We start from the raw sequence: 22174 nt of genomic DNA, 5'->3' as shown, positions 1-22174 counted from the left end.
GAGGAGATGGGGAAGAGAGACTTATCTTCTGTTCTAAATCCCACATCGATTCACCACAGAAATGTCTTGAGTCCTAGGGTACAACTTTATTTTTCCAAATCTCACGTTAAGAAAGAGAAACCCAGGGAGCCTTCTGCTTGGAAAACCCATCACATCAATGGATTTCACACTTTTTTAATTTGTAGGCCTCTCCATTTTTTTCCAAGGAGACTGTGGCCTCCTGCACAATGAGAAGTCCTGTGGTGACAGCAGCCTTGCTTTGTGCAGGTGCTCCAGCACCAGGAGATGTGGGGAAGATTCACTTCTGAGGAACAGACATGGGGTATCTCTGAAATTGGTCAGTATTATGGTGAAGTTTTGCACACAGTGAGGGAAAGACGTGTACACTGAGACTGGGTAGTGATATGTTGGTGAGGCTGTTCGTGGAAGCTACTTCGCAACAACAAAGAAGATACCATGCAACCTAAAATTTGGTCATTTATAGATACATCTGTTTGCTGGAGGACAGATGCTGGGCAGATAAAGCTTGCTCTTTATCAGCTGCAAAGTTGGTGAAGGGTTTGGAGAGGAAGCCATATGAGGAGCAGCTAAAGTCACTTGGTTTGTTCAGCCTGGAGAAGAAGAGACTGAGGGGAGACTTCATCACAGTCTACAGCTTCCTCACAAGGGGAGGAGGAGGGACAGGCACCAAACTCTTCTCTTTGGCGACTATTGACAGAAGCCAAGGGAACGGCAGGACGATGCGCCAGGGGAGGTTTAGATTGGACATTAGGAAAAGGTTCTTCACCCAGAGGGTGGTGGAGCACTGGAACAGGCTCCCCAGGGAGGTGTCACGGCCCCAAGCCTGACAGTGGTCAAGAGACTGGACAATGCCGTCAGACACATGGTGTGAACTGCGGGGTTGTCCTGTGCAGGGACAGGAGTTGGACTCGATGATCCTTGTGGATCCCTTCCAGCTCATGATGTTCTATGATTCTTGCAGAGATCTTGTACGAGTTCAGGGAGATTTGGAAGAGAAATAATAAACCCACCTTATTTCACATGATCCTGAAGATGCGATCATTTTTTTTTTAATAATCACTCCACAACTTAATCATTTCTTTGAGAGATTTACAAATCCAATTTACATAAGCAATGCAAATGAGATGGTCTAAGAGTCTTTTTAATGAGGCAAATGTGCTCATTTATGTTCAAATCATAACAAAGAGAGGGAAAAAAAAGCAGAAACAGAACACCTTGTCTTTGCCCATGGAAAATCTTTAACAGTAGGGTGTTGAAGAAAGGCCTTCAGAATTCCAGGGGAAACTGTTGCCTTCCAGAAGCTTTCTGATATTTTCTGAACTTTATTGAAGGACGGAGCTTAAATTTAAAGAAAGATGCAGACTGCATTTCTTGATATTAGAACTTCTTTGTTCACCAATGTCAATAATTAGAAAACCTTAACAACAAAATAGCGAAAATCTTAATTCCTTTGTCCTAAGTTCAGACACTTTCGTAAAAATAAGTGTGGGGTAAACACATATGATTTAACTAGTCCTTTTGAAAAATCGGTGTTTTAAATGAGCTGATTTTATTTCTATGTCACTTGTGACATTCTGAATACACTAGTTAAGTAGTCATTGAGAATTATCCTTATTTATAATTACGTACAGGAATGATAGCAGATACACCTTTTATTAATTACTTTAAGGGATTGCATACTGAAATGTTGAAGTGCAGAATTTTCATTCAGTAGTTGAACATGTGTCCATTATCTGAGTGACACAAAAAATTCTGTGTGTCCGTAGAGGGTTTATCTGACAAATACTTTTCCTGAAGTGGCATTCCATCATCAATGCCACTCTCTCAAGTGGCATTTGATCAACATCACTTTGAGAAGAAGGAATAAGACCCTGTCCTTCTACTGAAACGTGAGCAAAACGCTGCATGAGAAGACCTGGAAGAAAACACACTTCAGCACAACAGAGGACTGCTATAGAGGCATCAGCCAGTGCCTCAGTATAGTTAATACTCTATTAAGCACAGTGCCAGCTATGTTCAGTTGTGTGTTTTTGACAGAATAAGCTGGACCTCTGTCACGTGGCTGTCTGAGGCCAACCCTATGTTCTGTATTGGTTATTTTGGGAATTCCTATTTGTGTGCTATGGAGGAAAGTGCAGACAATTTTCCACTAAGTTATTATTGCTCATCAGTTTTTATTTCTGATGAATTAGGATGCTTCAGACCATAAATTTTTCACTGGTCCAGGCTAACTCTTGCCTCTTCTGGGCTTCCAGCCAGCATAGTTTTGTAGGGAGGAATTATACAACTTGACAAGAAAGAAGTAAATAGTCCTCTTAGCAGCTATTTGAAATAGCAGCTGTTTAAGGCTATTCAGCAATGGGGGGATATTAGCAATATTACTGTAGGTGGTATACCATATGCACATATTGCCACATGCTATGCCGTATTTGTCTAATGTGAAACTTTCCTTTTCTGGCAAATGTGATAGTGATATTTATAGTGGTCACTGCTGAAGTACTTGAGCAGATTCTGATAATGTCACTGTGCAGTATGGATGTGGAGCATGGATAAAGAGATGAGTGCCCAGCCTTTCTTATTTTGTACTTGCCAGGCCCATAACAGTGTCCCTAAGACCAATAATACCTAAGGGATATGATGCCGCTATCTAGAGCATGGAGTACGTGCAGTTTTTCTGCATGCATCCACACGCAGCTCTGGAGTGTGATGGGGTTAGAGGGCAAGCTGAGGCTTGGTGCACGACACGACCACGTGCTCATATATCCATGAGACAAGTAACTGTAAGTGGTGTAAATGTGTGTTTGCAGGTCTCGTGGACACTGAGCGTTGTTAGGGCTTCAGTGGAAGACCTGCTGCAATTTGCCCTTTCTGCACCCTCATTCTTATTTATGTCAAAGAAACTAAAATAAGAGCAGTTGTTAATTTTCCTGTTTCCTTGCAGCCTTCCCTCCCTCACTGCAACTTTGTCCCCGGGTCACACTAATGCAAGCTGTGGCATGTAGTGAGCTCTGATCCAGGCAACATTAAGGTCCATTAACTCTAGAAACTCCCTTATTTAAAAATCTTGGATCTCTCCTTTCCCAAGGGATTATAAAGGGTTTTTTCTTGGTCTTGAGTAGTTGCGTGATGAGATATTAAAATGTCAACACCTTGATTTATAGAAAATACCTTGCTATTTTGAATTTTTTACAGAAATTGTTAGAATTAGTTATTCTGTCCCTCTAGGGCTTTGACATGCTATTTAAGTTGTCTTTACAAGTGCAGAAATATAGAAAGAGAGCAATAACAAATTTTACAAGTGTTGAAAAGAGAAAGGAAAATGCATTGCAGACAAAAAAATATTTATTATATTAAAGTTTTATAGGCTCTCTTTTGGGATGAACTGTGTGCTTTTCCATTAGTACTTAATGCAACCTTACCAAACGATATAATATGCTAAGAATGTATAAGACATAAGAATATAAAAACAGGTTAAGTAGATCATCCTTCTATGATTTTCTAAACTCATTTATTTTCTACATCAAAATTAGCAGTGACTGGAGTTGCAGAAATAGCCATTCGTGTGTGTGTGAAATGAATGTGCTTTTAAAAAATAACCATGTGTTCTTTGCCTTGGTCCCCTGAATTATCCTTTGCTTGACAGATAGTACATGTTTTATTAAAACAATGGCATTTTTAATAAGCAAAGCATTTGCCCTAGCATCTGCTTAGAAGAATAATGAGGAAAAATATACAATTTTAATAATGACATGACCTTTTTTTTTGGCTACACAACGTAGTGTGAAACCTACCCTTTTGGATCAGAAATTATTTTTGGCCTCTGGAAATTTAGACCGTCTCCTCTTAGACCAGTGTGCAGCTGCTGAGCTAACCTGGCTCTTCCAGGAGTGCTGCCCGCTCTCTGCTTGCTTGTCACCAGAGCACTTACGCTACCTGCTCACCTGCCTGCATAGGAGCCATCCAAGCCCCAATGCTTTCCTGACCTCTCTGAGCAGCCATCTGGATGGGAGCAGATGCCATTGTTCAAAAGTGCTTTGCTAGATGGGTCCAGGGCCCTTAAAAGGTCCCACCAGGAGTGTGGACCTTCCTGCACTGTTAGTAAAGCACCTGTCCTTGACGTGAATCCTTTTGTCTCCTGTCTCAGGCAACGAGCGTATAGTCTGTATGACAAGGGGAGAGAAGAAATACAGTACCTTGCAATGAGATGGTGCCTTGGCCATTTTCAGCTGCTATAAAAGGGAGAAGAGCACCTTGAGGAATGGGAGCCTCTCCTCTCTCCTTCTAGTTCTGCACAAAGGGAGATGTCTTCCCATCTCCTGGCAGTGTGTTACATTGGGAGCTATTTTACTAAAAGGATTAAAAAAAAAAATAAATAAGGAAGATAAAAAGTCAAAGCAAGTGCAGTGAGCGAGAGGAAATGTTGTCAGTCCCACATCTTAAAGTGGATGCTGGGGAAAAAGCGTGTCCTTCCCACTGCCGTCTTGGATCATAAGGTAGAGCAGGAAATTCCAGCTCTGCTCTCTCCCTGCCTTTCCTGCGGTACCTGTGGATGTATTTGCTAATGGTGGTGGTGGTGACAAATGTTAAGTGGATGCTGTTTTGACACTGCCAAAACCTTTCACACAGGTCACCATCTGCTTGGTGGTGAACAGCAGTTGAAAGGCTCCGTGTAGCCCCTTAACAAATTCTTTTGCTGTCCAGACTTCTGAAGTATTTTAAAAGCCCTGTTCAAAAGCTCAAGTACTTGTTTGGTTTTGTTGATCTTTTCCGCTTCACAGCCCACTTTTTGTTTCTTGTTTCATGGTAATGAAGTCACTATAAATAGAAGTGGCAACCCAGGCAAATGGTAGATGTCTGGGGTCACACAAGGTGTGGCCTTTGTTGGAAAGATGAGACTCCTTCCCCAGAAGCTCTCATGAAGTTGGCTTCAGAATATTTACCAGCTACCTGTCTCACAGGCAACAGCAGGATTTGGCCCTGTCTTATTATAGTGTGCAATCAAATGCATTGATCTCAGTGGAGTTGTTAACTGCTACTGGTGCAACAGAAGCACCATTTGGCCTAAATGTTATGGAGAAATGACAACCAACATACTGAACAGATCTGTTTCTCAGGGATCTCTCAGGCAGGGGAGGTAGCCAATCTGTCCGTGCTGCTTTGAGCCATCTGAGCTTCCCTGCAGAATTTAGATTTCCGTCTAAGTTGCATTCAGTTTTTATTCAGAATGCCTTAAAATATGTTTAATGTCTTTTTTCCATTTTTCCTTTTTAATTTTTTTTTTTCTGCAGTAATAGTAAAAATCTGTTTTTCTTCCCTAACTATATGCAGGCTGGCATGGCTTTGACTTATGATCCAACAGCTGCTATACAGAACGGGTAAGGAATGCATGTTTTCTTATGCCTTTTTAAAGATTATTTTGAATGCCATCTTCTGTTTTCTTCTTCTGTGTTGAAACCTATTCAGAAGCAAATTCACTCAGTCATATTTTGTCTGAGGCATGTAGTGCTATATTGTCAAGTTCTTCTTTTAGTTTCTCTTTTGTTTTTATGCCCTCTTGTTTGTAATATCCATTTGAATGGGAAGTTGTTTTTCCTAATAGTTTCCATCTCTATTTGGCAAATGCTAGTGGATGTTTTCTTAATCCCTCTCTGTCATGAAATGGAAACCAGTGAAGTTTCGCTTTACTGACTTTGCTTTTGTTAAAATACTCATTGAAGATTCCAGTGTATTTTGGATAATAGAGCTGTTACTTCATGTGGGGTTCTCTCTACAAGCTGGCTGGTTGCCATAGCATTGTCTGAATAGAAATGCCAAACAGGGAGAAAGCCTTAAATTAGTGTGTAAGTAGATGTGACTTAGGGGTAAAACAAGAGCAACACTCTTCTTCATTTCTCAACTACGGTTTGCCAACACAAAGAATTGTAGCTTTTTTTTCAAATTTACCAGAGAAGTTACATCGTCAAATGATTACATTTCCAATTATTTCATGAGCTACAAAAACAGAGCCTTGAAATCTAGCTCTCCTTTCAGGGAGGCTAACAACAATTTGAATAGAAACAGGAGGTTTAACCCTGAACTCTTTGATCAAAGTGATGTGTGATATGATCATCAAATTCTGTGCATACTTCTGTCCACGTTCTTCAGCTGAAGGGGAGAATATATTGATACAGGATGAGAATTATTTGTTAAATATTTGTTAGGGCACTGCAACTGAAAGCATTTAGGAAAAAAGCTAACATTCTCACTAGTTTAAAAAAAAAAAATTATAATATTCGGTATGTTTTGCTTAATTGCCTTTTACATGCAGTAGCTTTGTAGGACTTGTCATATTGCAATGCAGGAAGAAGCCAAACCAGAGCAACGCAGAAAAAAAGATAGTTTTTTGCATAGTTGTGATTTCAGAATCCTCTAGTTATGTTACCCTCTTCTGACCTCCCAAACAAATCTTTCTCCTCCATCATCATACTTCCAGTTGGTAACACATTCTAGGCTATAAATAAAACCACCACTAGTTCATAATCCACCAGTGTTTCATAGAATCATAGAACCATTTCAATTGGAAGAGACCCTCAAGATCATTGAGTCTAACCTAACTCTATCACTAAACCATGTCCCTAAGAACCTCGTCTAAATGCCTTTTAAACACCTTCAGGGATGGTGACTCCACCATTTCCCTGGGCAGCCTGTTCTAATGCCTGACAACCCTTTCTGTGAAGAATTTTTTCCTCATATGCAATCTGAACCTCGCCTAGTGCAACTTGAGGCCGTTTCCTCTTGTCCTGTCACTTGCTACTTAGAAGAGACCAACACTCTCCATGGTAAAACCTCCTTTCAGGTATCTGTAGAGGGCAAGGTCTCCCCTTAGCCTCCTTTTCTCAGGGCTAAACAGCCCCAGTTCCCTCAGCCTTAGTTCCCTAAGACTGGTGTTCCAGGCCCCTCACCAGCTTTGTCACCCTCCTCTGCACTCTCTCCAGCACCTCAATGTCTTTCTTACAATGAAGGGCCTCAAACTGAATATGGGATTCGAGGTGCGGCTTCACCAGCACTGAGTACAGGGGGACGATCACTTCCCTGGTCCTGCTGGCCACACTATTCCTGATACAAGCCAGGATGCTGTTGGCCTTTTTGGCCACCTGGGCAGACTGCTGGCTTATGTTCAGCCAGCTGTCAATGAACACCCCCAGGTCCTTTTCTGCCAGGCAGCTTTCCAGCCACTCTTCCCCGATTCCGTAGCGCTGCCTGGGGTTGTTGTGACCCAAGTGCAGGACCTGGCACTTGGCCTTGTTAAACCTCATACAATTGGCCCTAGCCCAATGATCCAGCTGGTCCAGATCCCTCTGCATGACCATCCTACCCTCCAGCAGATCAACACTCCCACTCAATTTGGTGTTGTCTGCAAACTTACTGAGGGTGCACTCAATCCGTTCATGCAGATCATTGATAAAGAGATTAAACAGAACTGGCCCTAATACTGAGCCTTGGGGAGCACCATTCATGACTGGCCACCAACTGGATTTGGCTCTGTTCACCACAACTCTTCGAGCCCGGCCATCTAGCCATTTCTTTATCCATCACACAGTACACCCATCCAGGCCATGAGCTGCCAGTTTCTCCAGGAGAATGCTGTGGGATATGGTGTCAAAGACTTTACTGAAGTCTAAGTACACAACATGCACAGTTTTCCTTCCTCTACTGGGTGGGTCACCTTGTCATAGAAGGAGATCAGGTTGGTCAAGCAGGACCTGCCTTTCATAAACCCATGTTGACTGGGCCTGATTGCTTGGTTTTCTTGTATATGCCGTATGATGTTACTCAGAATGATTAGCTCCATGACCTTGCCCAGCACCGAGGTTAGACTGACAGGTCTGTAGTTCTCTGGATTCTCCTTCTGGCCCTTCTTGTAGATGGTTGTCACATTTGCCAGCTTTGAGTCAACTGGGCCTGATCGCTTGGTTTTCACCTGGACAACTGCCTTTTATTTCAAAGGAATTCCTGCATGTCAGTTGCGTGAATGTTTTGGAAACTGTAAATCGAATGATTCTTTGAGATTAATGTCATTTTACTTCAAGAATAATTTTCTTGAAATTATGAAGGTTATCTCAGAATCAGCCATTATTTGTATCAGAGAGTACCCATGCTGCTCAGGTGTTCAGGCTGCTCAGATGGTTTTGTCACTCAATTGTTTGAACACACTATCGGTGATCTTTGGGAAGATAAATAGTACTCAATGGGAGAATTTCAACTCTGCTGTTTTTTAAATGTTCTTTTATGTGTAAGGCATGAAATAAACTACAGCACTGGATATCTCTCTAAAAGTGACGATTACTGTTTTGACATATCTCTTCTTTCTAGAGTGTCAAAATATTTTCAGTTTCATCAGGACAAAACCATTTCATTCAAAATGCACTTATGGTGAGATCTTGATTGCATGAAGTATCATGAGAAGCTCTTACTATGCACAAAAATCAATTTGTCCACCAAAAGTTATACAGCTGTTGTTCCATCCCTTGATTGCATCTTGAAATTGCGGTCACCTGATGATCACCAGGACCCTTTGGTTACACAGTTTCTTTTTAGCTCCCCAGGCATTCACATAATAGTCTCTACATATCCTGTAGTTATAAATTTTTACTATTTTTCATAAGCCTCTCTCCTTGCAAGTACAATAAAAATTTATCCCATGGGTTTTATTTTAGCCAAGTCTGGGAGCACCTTGATGCTTTCCCTGTAAAATGTGCAAATGCAATTTGTTGCTCACAGGTACAAGACACGGGTTTCGTAGCAAGTTCACGGCCATGCTGAGAGTTAAAGGCTCTTAAACACCATAAAATAAAACAAGTTAACTTAAGCATGGGTGAAGTGGCGTTAGACAAACACATTGGTCTTCCTCACACTGAGGAGAGTCTGGAAGGGAGCACAAAGCCCCTGCTGGCAGCCCCCTCATGTTGGTGTTGTGCCCATACTCACCCTCTGGGTAACATGCTGCGTGATGCTTTGGCAGTAAGGTGGATGAAGCTGTTAAGGTTTGCATGAAGCAATGTTACCCAGAGGTCTCTAAAACAAAAGCCTCTTCCTCGTAGCAGGCCTGTTTGGTGCAGGGGTCAGGTTAAGCAGATATTGACCCTGCACACAGCTGAGGACTTGTTGGTATGCTGCAATAAGCATGAGTTGCTCAGTGCTCCAGGTGCCCATCAGTGTGTAGCTTAGTGACACTGATGCTGGAGATACCCAAGCCAAGGTGAAGATTCAGGTGAGGTATGAATTACCAATAAAATTTAAAAAGAAAGATTGACTGCATATGCTGATGTCTATTAGTCCCTCATAGGGTTGATAGATGCATTGTGATGCATGCAAGTTGCGAAGTCCATGCAGGATTATATGGAGGATGGAAGCCTACTAGGCACGTGTCTCTGCAGGTTTCACAGGGTGGTATTTAAAACCCAAAGTTCCTTAAGAAGCATGGATTATATTAGGTTTTCAGTTGGCACATAACCAAACCTCAGGGAAAAATCTGGATTCTTGTATGTTGTCCAAATGAAAAGGTGGGTTCTCATTGCTCATGGTGTAGTACTATTGGTTTTATTACTGTATAACTGCATATTTGCCTTGAAAATCTATGGCAGAAATAAAACAAAAGAGACTGAGAGGCTTTCACTAAAAAGCTAAGATTTTTTCCCCACAAAGGAATAGATAATTTTCTACTGAGTCTATTATGTTGTAAAGCTTGATTCTCCATTTCATTATATTGTTTTTATGCCCATGTAACTCTGTTTAAGCATCCAGTGGAGTTACATCAGCATAAAACTGGTATAATGGAGTTGAGAATCCAGCCTGTAGTATACATAGCATTGCAGTATGAATTACTGAAGACATGGTAACCAAACACTGCAGCAGATAAGCTCTTTTCCTCTACCACTCTCTCTGTGCCTTTTTTGTTTTATAATCAGCCTTTTCTGAATTGCATTTACAAAGGCATTCAGGTTTTTGGGAGGAGAGTAGTGTGCCTGTTGTAATATGCTATTGATTTTTCAATGTGTGGTATTAATACTGTTTTAGTGGTTTAATGCACTCATACAAAGAACAAAATAGAGCTCTTGTACTTGCACTGTAAGGATGCTCATTTAGAATGTTCCTGAGGCTTGAGTCCTCGTGGCCATTTGACTAAGATTGCAATGTACTGTATCAGTTTAATATCTGATATCTGGGGGACTATATTGCACATTTGCTGGCCAATGGGCTCAATATTCAGATAGGTCTTTTTCATCTCAAACATCTGATTCTGGCTTATTGCAACAGAAAATTGCTGCCTTGATAACGCTTGGTAATACTCTTACATTATGTGAGCCCCAGGATACTATTTATGAATCTAACTTTTTCAGTACTGCCTGCAGTCATGATGCATGAGCAAATGGTGTTTATTGCAGTGCAAATAGGGTCTTGCTCTTGTGCAGATTCTGTGTGGAAGCTTGCACATTCCCCCATAGGATGGGAACCATATGGATTTTTTTGTTTATTTTTTGGCAGGGAAATAGCGACCAGACGCTACAGATAATGCAGTCCCCAAATGCAGAGGGAGGGTTGATGGAGGAGGGGAGTATGTGCTTTGCCTGTTAAGCAACAGAAAACTGTTCTTAAAGCATTGCTTATGTGTGCATGATGGTGTACTGGGAATGTGATTGTTTTTAGTGTCTCTTAAAAGCATTTTCTTTGAAGCCCTTTATAAACCCTTTTCAGGAGCATCCAGGAATATCTTTTTGCCTCCTAGTTATGAGTTTTCCCTGTGGTTATGGACTCTGGGTGTGCTGAAAAGTTCTATTTTCAATACAATGGCAATGTCCATTTTGCCTCATCCCAGCCACCTGCCTTTCTATGCTGTTGCTTCTAGCAAAGCAACTGCAGCTGAGGAGCAGGGACACTGGCTCACACCTGCAAAAAACAGCACAGACTAATATACAAACTGCATTTGTGGAAAATGCAGCTGAGCCATCCGGAGAGCTCTTCTCAGAACCCACAGATCAACCACCACAAAGATTCCATCTCTCAAAGTACTGTACCAGACACTGTACATTTTAATGCCAGGAAACTTGGGGCCATAATTGAACAATGTATCTAAAATTAGTCAAAGCCAGTATAGTTCATATCTCTTTCTGATGTACATATTCTGATGGGTGAGAATCCTGTATTCCCTTAGACTTACAACATGCATCTTCCACCTCATTTCACTTCTGCTTGAGCCTAAATTAAAAAGAAAAAAAAAAAAGGAAAACTGAAGATCAAATACAGCAAAGTCAGCAGCTGCAGATCTTGTTGGCATGCTGTAGGCTTTACAGCAGGACTCATTTATTATGTCCCCAGCATGCCACTTGTACCAATTACGTATTAGGATATTAGCTTGTTTGTATGTAAAGGGAATTTGGGGAGATGCCTCTGTGTCCCATGGGTGAGAGCATGTTGAGCCCTCTCTGTAAGGAGGCCCTGTGGGGCAGTGCATGGATTCACAACTGTGGCAGGTTGAGCATTCTACACCTGGCATGGTCTCCACTTGAGTCTGTCCCCAGCAAGGACACCTCTGTCCTCATCACACCACTGTACTCCACACATGGCAGAGACATCCACGTCCTTTTTTCGGATCCCTTTGGGCACAGGTGACGCTGCGCAGGAAGACAAGCCTATGTCTCTGGGTGTAAGGGATTCCTGTTTGACCTACAGCTTGTCACAGTGACTCAGATTGTTAAACTTGATTTATTATTATTAAAATTGAAATACATGAACTGGATTTTCTCACATTTTCATTTGCTGTGTCAGGTTTCCTTCTCTTCTTTGATGCTCTGGTGCATGCATTTTCACAATATAGCTGAGTGTCCTGATAGTATGTTTTATTTGATGCTTATTTGAGAGCATTCGAAACTGTGACAGATAAATGGTATTGGCAGGTGTGTTGGAAGGGTTGTATTTTTCACATTACCAGAGTGTATATTCTACAAGCTTATGTACTATTCAGATAACTGCATCTCTAAGCTGAAACTGAAATGGTTATCTGTCTGTCAAGTTCTTGGCTTAGCACACATTTTCTGTAAATTTGGTCACATTTACTGGAATTTATTGGAGAGTTTATTCCAAAGAGTCAGCACTACTTTCAAATGGAAAGTTGTTTGTCCTTTGCACTCATCTTTGTCCGAGCAGTTCATACATGGTATGAGTGCATTATCAATGCCTGGTTGATAGACAGAATAAGAACAGAATGAACAAAAATGTGTTGTTTTTTCAAAAGAGGTTTGTTTTTATGCTCTCCTTCAGTTGAAGTGGTTTATATGTATTTCTATTATAAATTTTACCTATAGAGTGAATTCTATCAGTCTGCCATTGACTGTTTTCATTTGCCACGCATAGCATTTCTTAGTTCATCCGCTTAGCAACAGCATAGCCAAAGTGATTTCTGGTTAACCTTAGTCTGGGAGAACACTCGTGTAACAGGACTTTGATAGCATATGCATCATGCGAATGCCATAGATGAACCCAGCTAGTGCTGTAAAAATCCTCTTCCCTCAAATGTTCTATGAACTTAATCTTTGATACAAGCAGTGGGATACAAATGCCTCTAAATTCTCATAATAGGATATACACAAAATTGGGCAAAGGCACAGTTTTATAATAGTCTCTGTGCGAGCATTGTAAGGGCAGATAAATGTTCCTAAAATAGCAATATATTTCTATTAAACAAAAAAATCACTCAGACGCCACCTGCTGCTTTTGGCATTTTGAAATCTTGTTTGGAATAGAGAGAACAAATGATTGCTTCTCTGTCTCCCTCTCCCCTCCTAACTTTGAATGCTTCCACCCAACCTGCAATGTGGCAGCCTGTTTTTCCGAGGCAATTGGTTGGATGAAATCAGTGGTTATTTGAGCCTGCATCCAGAATGAATGCATCTAGTCTGAACTAGACTGATTAGTGGTAAATGCGGGATGCCAGGGCGATCAGGAAATAGAGCACTTGTTTAAACACAAGTAATGATTTTTTTTTGTTGTGTGGCTCTCATGGAAAGCTACTGTTGATTGCCTCAGTGTGGGGAGGGGGAAGAAAAGGGAAGAAATGACAGGGAGTGTAATCCACTTCACTATTACAGAGAGAGCATATGTGTCAAATCTTCTGGTACTCCTGAGATTGTTGCACACTATGTATCAGACAAGAGAACACTGCACAGGAGTGTTTCTTCCTCTCAGAATCCAAAATATCAGCATTTTGACAGCTGCAAGACCATAAACATTATTTTCTTTTTTTCTTTTTTTCTTTTTTTTTTTAAAGGAATTGTATTTTTCTGGCTTGCAGTTAAAACTGAAAAAAGGAGAAATGCAAAAATCTTTATGAGCACACACATATTAAGTACTTACATGATCCACTAGTAGCAATATTTTCCAAGTGATAATTTTATCAATAATCATTAACCCACAGGGAAGGAGAAGGAATGTAACATTTATTACCATCCAGCAAAAGATGGTGGAACTTTTGTTCATAGCATGCAACAGTGGAAATAAAAACAACTAAATCTGAGATTTTCAGTGCTGCCTAGGGCATTTAGAGGCATAATTTGTGATACATTTCACCAGAAGGTTTTCTTTTTTCTTTCTGCCTAGATGAATATGAAAATTTCAGCCAGAGTTTTTTGTAGCCATCCCTTATAAAAGAATTCAGGCATGTATATGGAATGTGTTATTCTCAGCACTGAAGCATTAAGATTGGAAAAGAAAACAGTACCGCATGTAAAAATGAAATCAGTAATATTGTCTTTGGTATTGCATAAGAAATTTGCTTTCCTTAGCTAGCGCCCTGGAAAATCAGCTGTCTTTGCATTTCAGATAATTACTTCTTGTATTGTGAAGTTCTATATTTGTGCTAGTTGAAGTGAAAAAAATACGCTTTGTGTAAATATTCCTCCTCCTTTCCATTTTCGAGATCTGTTCAGTGGAGCCATCACATCTTCTTTATTGTGATTTTGGAAATAGATGGACATAATTACCTGTATAGACTCTTTTTGTCTTTACCCAGGAGGCAGTGATTTAGTTAGTCAGAGCCTAGCAGTCAAAAGGTTCAAAAAATCTCGCTTTTGTTCTTTGATTGCAGATTTTATTCCTCACCGTACAGTATTCCAACAAACCGCATGATTCCACAGACATCAATCACACCATTCATTGCTGCTTCCCCTGTCTCTACATATCAGGTACGTCAGATTTGCGCTTGTCTACTGTGTTTCCCAGTTAATTATGTTTTGGATGTGGATGAAGGCAGAGCAAATACCACAGAAAATTGTGTGAGTGCTTGGACTCTTGAGTCACATTTTTAACAAAAGGCTTTCTAGTAGTATTCAGGTATCATTTGGTGTAGAGTTTCAAGTGTTTCCTGCATTGTTTACACTAGCAATGAAAGTCAATTTTTTTTTAATGTTTTAATCAGCTTCTCCAGTAAACAGCATTTTGCTTCATTTCCAGTTGACAACAGCAGAATCTTATCATTCTTACTGGAATGTTCTGTCATTTTGGCTCCCCTTCATTAGCCAAAAGTTTTTTTAAGTGCACTTTTTTATAATTTATGTTGACTGCATCGTATTTTGACCTTTTGACCTCAGCTGTATTTCCTCCAGGAACAGCATCCTCTAAAAGTGCTCATTTTTATCCAGTAATCCCTGACAAAGCAAGTTGGTTGAGGATAACTGTCCTCATATCCTTCTTTAGTCTCCCACACGTTGTTTTGTTCAGAATTTCTCTTTTCAGCCTGTCCCTCACAGATCTCCACTGGGAAATTATTGCCATGCTCTAGCTTTCAGACATGGAAGTCAAAATTGGGTTGTATAGTTTTATTATTAGCTGTTCTCTGGGAACATACCACTTGACTCTGCAGCTGGCCATTGGCTATACATTTTCCCATTTCAATTATTTCTGTCCTATAGCATCAGTGCGCTTCCAGTTCCAAGTTCTACCTGAGATAAACTACCCAAACTTGCAAAGCTATATGATGGGTTGTTCTTAATGTTCGGGGTTTTTTTGTTTGGGGTTTTTTTGAGACTATAAGCTACTGCTTATGGCTAATTCTGGGAGGCTGTGCTTACACGTACTGTGCTTTAAACTTGATCTTCAAAGATAAATGATTCTTGTAATTTATTTTTTTTTTTACTTTTGTGTTATTTCATTTTAGATGGCTGTGTAATACTTGCCAAACAAAGGTTTGGTGAAATAAATTCAGTAAATTTCAGCAACACCAAAGAAATGTCAGTGCCAGAGACATACAAGTGCAGCTTACATGTGCTTTTCTCAGTAGCAAAGCTGGCTTAAGAGACTTGTACCTCCTCCCTCTTTCTCAGGCCACTGAATTCAGACCACTCAGCTACTTATTCCTATTACTGCTCCACAGTTGCTCACTTCTGCCATCATGGCTTGAACCATTGCATCAGTTCGTGGATTGATGCATTCACACCAAAAATATTGGGGTTTGGTGCTTGGTTGGGTTGGGTTGGGTTGGTTGGTTGTTTTTTTCTACCGCTATCATTCTCTGTAGATAGTTTGCAGTATAAGCCCTGAGACATTTGCCCTGGCACAGAGGAGGAACTGCAAGGGTGGGAGCAATGAGCAGCAGCAAACTGTGGCAGCTGTGATGTATTTTAACTAGGGGAGATTCACAATAGCCAAAATTTCTGGTAGAAGTGTGTTTACGTGTGTGTCATAGGTTTGGTTCTAAAGATGTTTCACAGAGCTTACTTTTCAACAATAAGTCTACTCTGATAAACTTCAGCATGTTTTGAGGCACACAATTATGGACTTATTTCTCACCACTTGCTTCATGAACAAAATCACAGGGCATCTGCAGACTTGGGACCTTGCAGTTTTCTCCTAGTCATCCCTGCTGGTGCTCTGTCTGAGATGCCACATGACCATCTCTGTGAGGCTGGAGATAACTCGTGAGGTGCACATGGATGCCTGTGGCACAGTGGTATCTTTATGTAGTTCCTGTGTTTTGTGATGCCCAGACAGATAAAAAAGGAAGGAGAAATACACAGTTCTTGGGGTTGAGTCTGAGTTGTGGTAGCATGTGGGCTAATCATGCTTAGCACAAGAGGGTGTTACGACCACCACAAACACAAAAGAACTCTGTAATGCATTTAATTGTTAATAAAGTAGGTATATCTATGGAATCTGTTACATGTCAGTTATAAAGCAGAACAACAAAGAAGGACTTTGGGGAGGCATATAGAGTTCTGGTGGGAATGGACCTCATGATGCCCAAGGTAAGAGCTGATCCTGGTGGGCAGGGACATCTTAAGCCAGCTTTGCCATAGAAGCTTTCAATTAGAATAAGCTTCAAAAACTCTGAATTAGATCTTCAGTTCTTACTGAAAACGGAATAAATCATTCTGAGATCTCTGAAAATGTTATACCTTTAAAAGTTCATACAGATACTTTTGAATATAAACTTTGAACATTTTATGTCTCCTCCGCTGTTGATTGGGTGACATGTTCATGATTATATTGATAGATGAAAGGAAACAATACAAATTTAAAAATAGGACAACATGGAATATTGAAGGTTGCTTTATGAGAGAAAACAGTGTGGATCATGGAAGTGGTGCAGTCACTCAGATTTCTGACTTTGGTAGAAAACATTATTGAATGAGATTTGAAAGCTTTTTCCTTTGTCAAGAAATTTCTGAAGCATAAATGAATTTTGGATTGAGTTAAATGACTTAAGTCTTTTGCCAAAATTGTTGTAATAGAAATAATATTTTCACGTAAATCTTGAAGTTCTGTTTTAAACTTTTCTGTGCTAATTAAAAGTATTTGATATGCAGGTCCAGAGTACTTCATGGATGCCTCATCCGCCATATGTTATGCAACCAACAGTAAGTGGATACTTGCTTATATCCGGTTAAAAGTGTAGCCCCCCTTTGCTTGTCAACCCCATTAAAGTCCTAGGTCATGTAAAAGCAGCCAACTGCTCCCTTTGACAAGAGCCCTCTGATATAAAGATTTTGCTGCTTATGGACCAGGAGCGGGGAGGATGGGTGCTATGTTATCTAATTGTAAGAGAATTGTAAGAGAATAACAAGCTCTAAAGTGTTGCTTCTGAAGCTTGCTTCAGGGACTGAAAGATAACTGCATTCCTGCGTACTTTGAATTGCCAGGATCAACACGTTAGCCCTTCCTTATATGCTTATCCATCAAAAAAGTCCTTTGTAGTTGTATATACTTTAAAGGATCCTCAATGCCTCAGTAATTTATTTCAAGTACTGGAAAAGGGTAAAGCACAACTGTCTTACAGAGTCTCTGCCAAATCTGAATCTGCTTTGTGATTTGACCAATCAGCTCTTTGTTTTTCCTTGAGTAAATTGTCATCTTTCATTAATTTATAACTACTACTTAAAGCTACATTCCACTTCAGCCAACATGCATTAGAAGCAGTGCAGGTGATTTTTTATTTACCTCATAGGAATGTTTAATGCACTTCACTTAAACATTAGAGATAGACCAGAAGGAAACAACATACTGAATCCCACTATGTACAAATTGCTTTCCTACCTTTGATCAGTTTCTCAGGTATGGATGCACTTAATGGGATCATTAATCAAAATTCAAACATGTACTCCTCACAAGCATCAATACATTGATTTATATGAGGAGGGTAAAATGAAAATTAAGGTGTGTTGTCCCTAAAACAGGGTTCTTTACCTGGTGTGCATGCAACTGAGATAAATTCTGCACACAGAGATGACATATTGGTTTTATTACAGAGTGGTATAAGTCGATGCTAGATTAAAATAGCATACCAGCAATACAAAAGTCTTAGTCATTTATACAAAAACTTATTCCTATACACACACCTTCAGGACAGCACTGTAGGGCTGCTTGGTTACAATATTTGCATACAAGTTATATAACATTATTCTTACTACGCACGCTCAGTGATTAGGGTTCCTCTCCTGGAGGCAGTATCCTTCAACAAGGAGGTGGGTTTTTTTTTTATTAAAATGATATTATAATGAGCAAAATTTACTTTAGGTTAAGCATGTCCACAAAATTTGGCAATAATCACTGGATACTCAATCAACCGTCAATTCCCTGTCCATGGTTGAATTCTCAATTCTGGGATAGGTTTTTTTCTACAATTGAAAGTTAATTCCTGCTAGACATCTCATCTGTTATTAGTCTAATATTAACTTTCTAGTAGGCCTCATGGCCAGGTCTTTTGGCCTATCTAGCAAGAGGTGTATTGTTTAGAATTGTTTTTTATTCACATCTGTGTTCAAATATTTTGACTTCATACTACAGTGACCTGTAGTGAGAGTTAGCTATACAAAAACATGGATATAATTACGCTACATCCCCATTTAATAGCACAGGACTCTCATCCTGATTTTAAGGCCCCTTCTACATCCCTCAACTCTTTGGAGACAAGTTCTTCAGTTTTCTCTCACCGGGCAATGACCATAGTGTGGGACTGACTGTCTCCTGGAAGCCCAATTCCCACCATTGCAATGCTGCACCTCTCCAGGACGGGTGGAAGTTTCCATCTCATTGGAGAAGTGCTACTGCTGTGCTGCTTGTAGGGAGACAAACTATCAAACTAACTCACAGTTAAAATCAATCCTGTATTCTAATATTTGGATTTAATTGCAGATCACAAGAAATCTTAGATGTGCGTATATGATGAGTTATCAGACTTGCTGAAGCAAGAGTCTCTGATCCTTGCAGAAAGACTTCCTCTCTAAAAGGAAAACCTAAGCATTTTAACAATGCCGTTTTTTGTGTATATCTGTGTTTGGGTTTTATTTGACAGTGTTCAGCAAAACATTTTTGTGCAGTACTAGAAGAGGTGGTTTTGGTGTGGTAATTGGATGTATTTACCCTTTGGTAAAAGGCTGTAAAGCAAAAAATAACTTTTATAGTGAGTGGCACCTTCAATATGCTGAGTTAAATTTGCGTTCGCTGCCAGCCAGAGAGTTGTGTCAATGAAAGGATGTGCGCTCGTGGGTGGAAAAGCAGAGGAACAGAGGATATGTGGTGTAACATTTCAGTTTCAGTGTCATTGCCATTGTGAGTTACCTCCATGTGTTGTCTGTAGCCATTCCAGTCTCTTCACTGAAAGATTTTTCCCATGAGTTTCTCAAGATTATGTTCTTAAATAAATGGACATGAGGCATTTAGTACTGGAGAAATATAAAAGCAAAAAGGCAGAACTACCATTCCCCAGGTTTCATTCAGAGATGAATTCTTTATTAGAAATGTCTGACAAGTTGTCAGAGAATTACTACACAAAGGACTCAAGAGGCATCAGAATTAATGGCCTGTTTTGAAATAAAATAAAGAATATGTGTCTATTGTAAGTTTGCTGTAGTTTCAGGCCTAACCATAGACTCTATTCTAGGCACCTCCATAGCTTAAAGAATAATGAAGGAAAGATTCCGATAAAGTTGGCTGTATTTAAGACACGAGTCTTACTATCTCTGTGAGCTTATGAAACTGGGAACTTTCTAATTTGATTAGCTTTTTGTTTCTTCTTGTAACTTAGTTTGCCATGTTATTATCTAAATTGCCACTGCTTTACTTCATAATATTTTATGAGATGATTGATTGTGGTATGTGATGTCCCACTGGAAACCAGCGCAGATAAATATTACATTCCCCTTGCCCCAGGAAGGAGAATATTTTGTTAAGCCTCTATTATACTTTGTGAGCAGGGATGAACTCTTACAGAAAGCACAGTTTGAATTGCTCAAATGCTGATGGTTAATTCTTTGTTTTGATTATATGTATCCCCTAAATCACGTTACTGGATGATTAGCTTTTCATTTCTGACAAAGTCCTACTTGATATTTATGTATAATTTAACACACGTTGTGTCCCTCATGACCGAAAAATAGGCAGGACCGTGCTGTAGAGGAGACAAAGGAGGTTTTTCATTCAGCATGCTGTGCACAACTAGGACAGTTTTGGGAGGGGAGAGCTGTGCGGCACGGTGCTACCACCCCGTGCCTGTCTCTGCTCTGCCTGCCCAGCTCATCTCCTTTGCCCCCTGCCTGCCACATGCTGTCTTCAGTGATGGCCCCCGCAGTAGCTTGGCATGCCAGAGATGTTGCTCCTTTATTTCCTTTTATATATTGATTTCAGCCACATTTTCCTGATGGGTGCATTCTGTATGCATTTACTTGGTGGATTAAAAAAAACAAAACACTATATTGAAAGGTATCTCCAATTCTTTCAGTAGCTTTTAGACTACAACCAGATAACCCTCTGACCCTAATAGGCAGCAATAACACATATATTAACTGGAAAATATTTGCATATAATGCTTTCAGTTGCTCAGTGTTGTTTGTTTTCTTACTTTTGGTATCTCCTTAAAAGCAAATAACAGCGAAAATGACATTCTGTGAGAAAAAAACAGTCAGAATTTTTTTTTTCCTAATGAAGGAAAGTCAGATGGGCAGTCAAGGACTCTGCAGGTATATCATAATTTACTCATGATTTTCCCTGTCACTTTTAACCTCGGTATCATAGGTTGATGCCAATGAGCAACTGAAAATACAATTTTAAAAGGGTTTTTATTTTTTATTACCAATGGTTTTTGCTGGCCTTATACTAAGAGCCATGGAAAATTACTATCAAATAGGTTGATAGTTTCAGAATAAATAGTCTTAAAGTATTCTTCTACTAGTATAGTAGGGTCACACATTAAAACCTCCCACATCTTTGTGGTTGCACAGCCTTCAGGGTTTTGGAAAACTGAGTTTGAACATGATGAAAAATTCACCTTGAGGCTCATGTGTGAGTCAGACATTTCTGAGAAAAGTACCCTTTGTAAATGGAGCCTTCAACACTTTTTGGCCATATCGACTGCACTGTGTCTGAGTAAGAATGCCTCAAATTTGCCAGTTTTGTTCCTTAACCCTGGTCCCTCTCACTAGTTGTACTGGATGACAAGCTCCAGAAGAGCTTGTGGGTTTGGGTAGTGTGGGTTTGGACTTACATTGACATAACATTTAATGCACTGATGGCAGTATGGGCTCCATTCAGTTAACTGTAGTTTTCAAAGTACAGTGCTCACTCATCCCTACTTGAAACAAGTCTTGTATTTCATTGCTGCCTCAGGATAAGGGTAGATGGATAGTGATGACAGAATCAAAACATAAATGGGATAAGAGTTATTCTAGGGATTTATAACATTTGCCATATTAGTGTGTTTTTCCTGTAGCCCCTGAAGGCTGTCTAATGGTTCAGGGAAAACTTTGAAAAACGTTGTTTAAAGTCAATTCGCATATGGATAATCTTCATTTTTATTAATGATGACATTTGTGTAAAACTTTTTTGATTCAGTCTTTATTACAAATAATATATATGTACTCTTCCTCTTTAATGGCAATTTTTTTTTTTTTTTTTTTAGTGAACTAAAAGAAATATTCTATGTGCACATGTATGTGCACACTGGTTTTACCTTCTTTTTACCCTCTTCTAAGTTGCAAGTAAAACTGTGTGGCTGTAAGTAATTCCTGTGTATGCACAAATAGATGTTCTTATCAGTCTGGAAGAGTTACTGCGTAATAGCTGCAGGAGGAATATGCCAGTGGCAGCATGAAGGGTGCAAGCAGCGCAGCATATGGAAAAACCTACTATTGATCATGATAAAGTGCTTTGCAGAGAACTTATCTTCTGGATGTTTCTCAAGCCCTTATAGCCCTTTTAGAAAGGTCAATGTCTTAACAAATGCCCTTATTATTTTTTTCTGTCTTTCTTCCTGTGGCCTATGGCTGAATGGACTCTGTCTGTCTTTAAAAGCAACAACAAGAATGGTTCTTATTTCATGAGAAGTGTAAAACCTCTGCTTTGGTGAGAAGTGAGGCTTAGTAAGGACTCCAAATTCTTGCCTTTTGATTGTCGTGCATGAATGTAGCATAAAAAGTACAAACTGTCCAACTGAAATATATCAGTTTTCATTTTCTCACTAGCAGCTCTGTTGTTTTGGATAATGCCCAAAATACCACAGCAGTTTCAGTGTTTTGATTCGTCCACTCTTGAACAAAGAAGTTCCTTGTGCTCTGTTCAGTGTCCCTCTCCCAAAATGCCTTTCTCTGCCTCTCGATTGTTGCTCTACCTTTTTAGCAAATAGAGCCAGGAC

The 22174-nt window shown here is 39.9% G+C and overlaps 1 protein-coding gene across 5 annotated transcripts in view; it reads left to right on the top strand.

Annotated features, from left to right (window-relative positions):
* Nucleotides 1–22174, top strand: part of RBMS3 (RNA binding motif single stranded interacting protein 3) — a gene marked incomplete at both ends in the record, with an annotated part of 435160 nt that overhangs the window by 358951 nt on the left and 54035 nt on the right. For 3 of the 5 annotated variants that reach the window (XM_080338490.1, XM_080338487.1, XM_080338486.1), the window contains 3 exons: nucleotides 5350–5396; nucleotides 14141–14237; nucleotides 16857–16907. In XM_080338490.1, coding sequence (XP_080194616.1) covers nucleotides 5350–5396; nucleotides 14141–14237; nucleotides 16857–16907 — 195 coding nt within the window. Of the gene's footprint in view, nucleotides 1–5315; nucleotides 5397–14140; nucleotides 14238–16856; nucleotides 16908–22174 lie in introns of all 5 variants that reach the window. The other 2 variants (XM_080338488.1, XM_080338489.1) reach the window with 2 other exon arrangements.

The sequence above is a fragment of the Nesoenas mayeri genome, assembly GCF_963082525.1.
Source record: "Nesoenas mayeri genome assembly, chromosome: 2".
Lineage (NCBI taxonomy): Eukaryota > Metazoa > Chordata > Aves > Columbiformes > Columbidae > Nesoenas > Nesoenas mayeri.
Note: the sequence above shows the minus strand (reverse complement) of the source record. Positions and strands in the feature narration are given on the sequence as shown.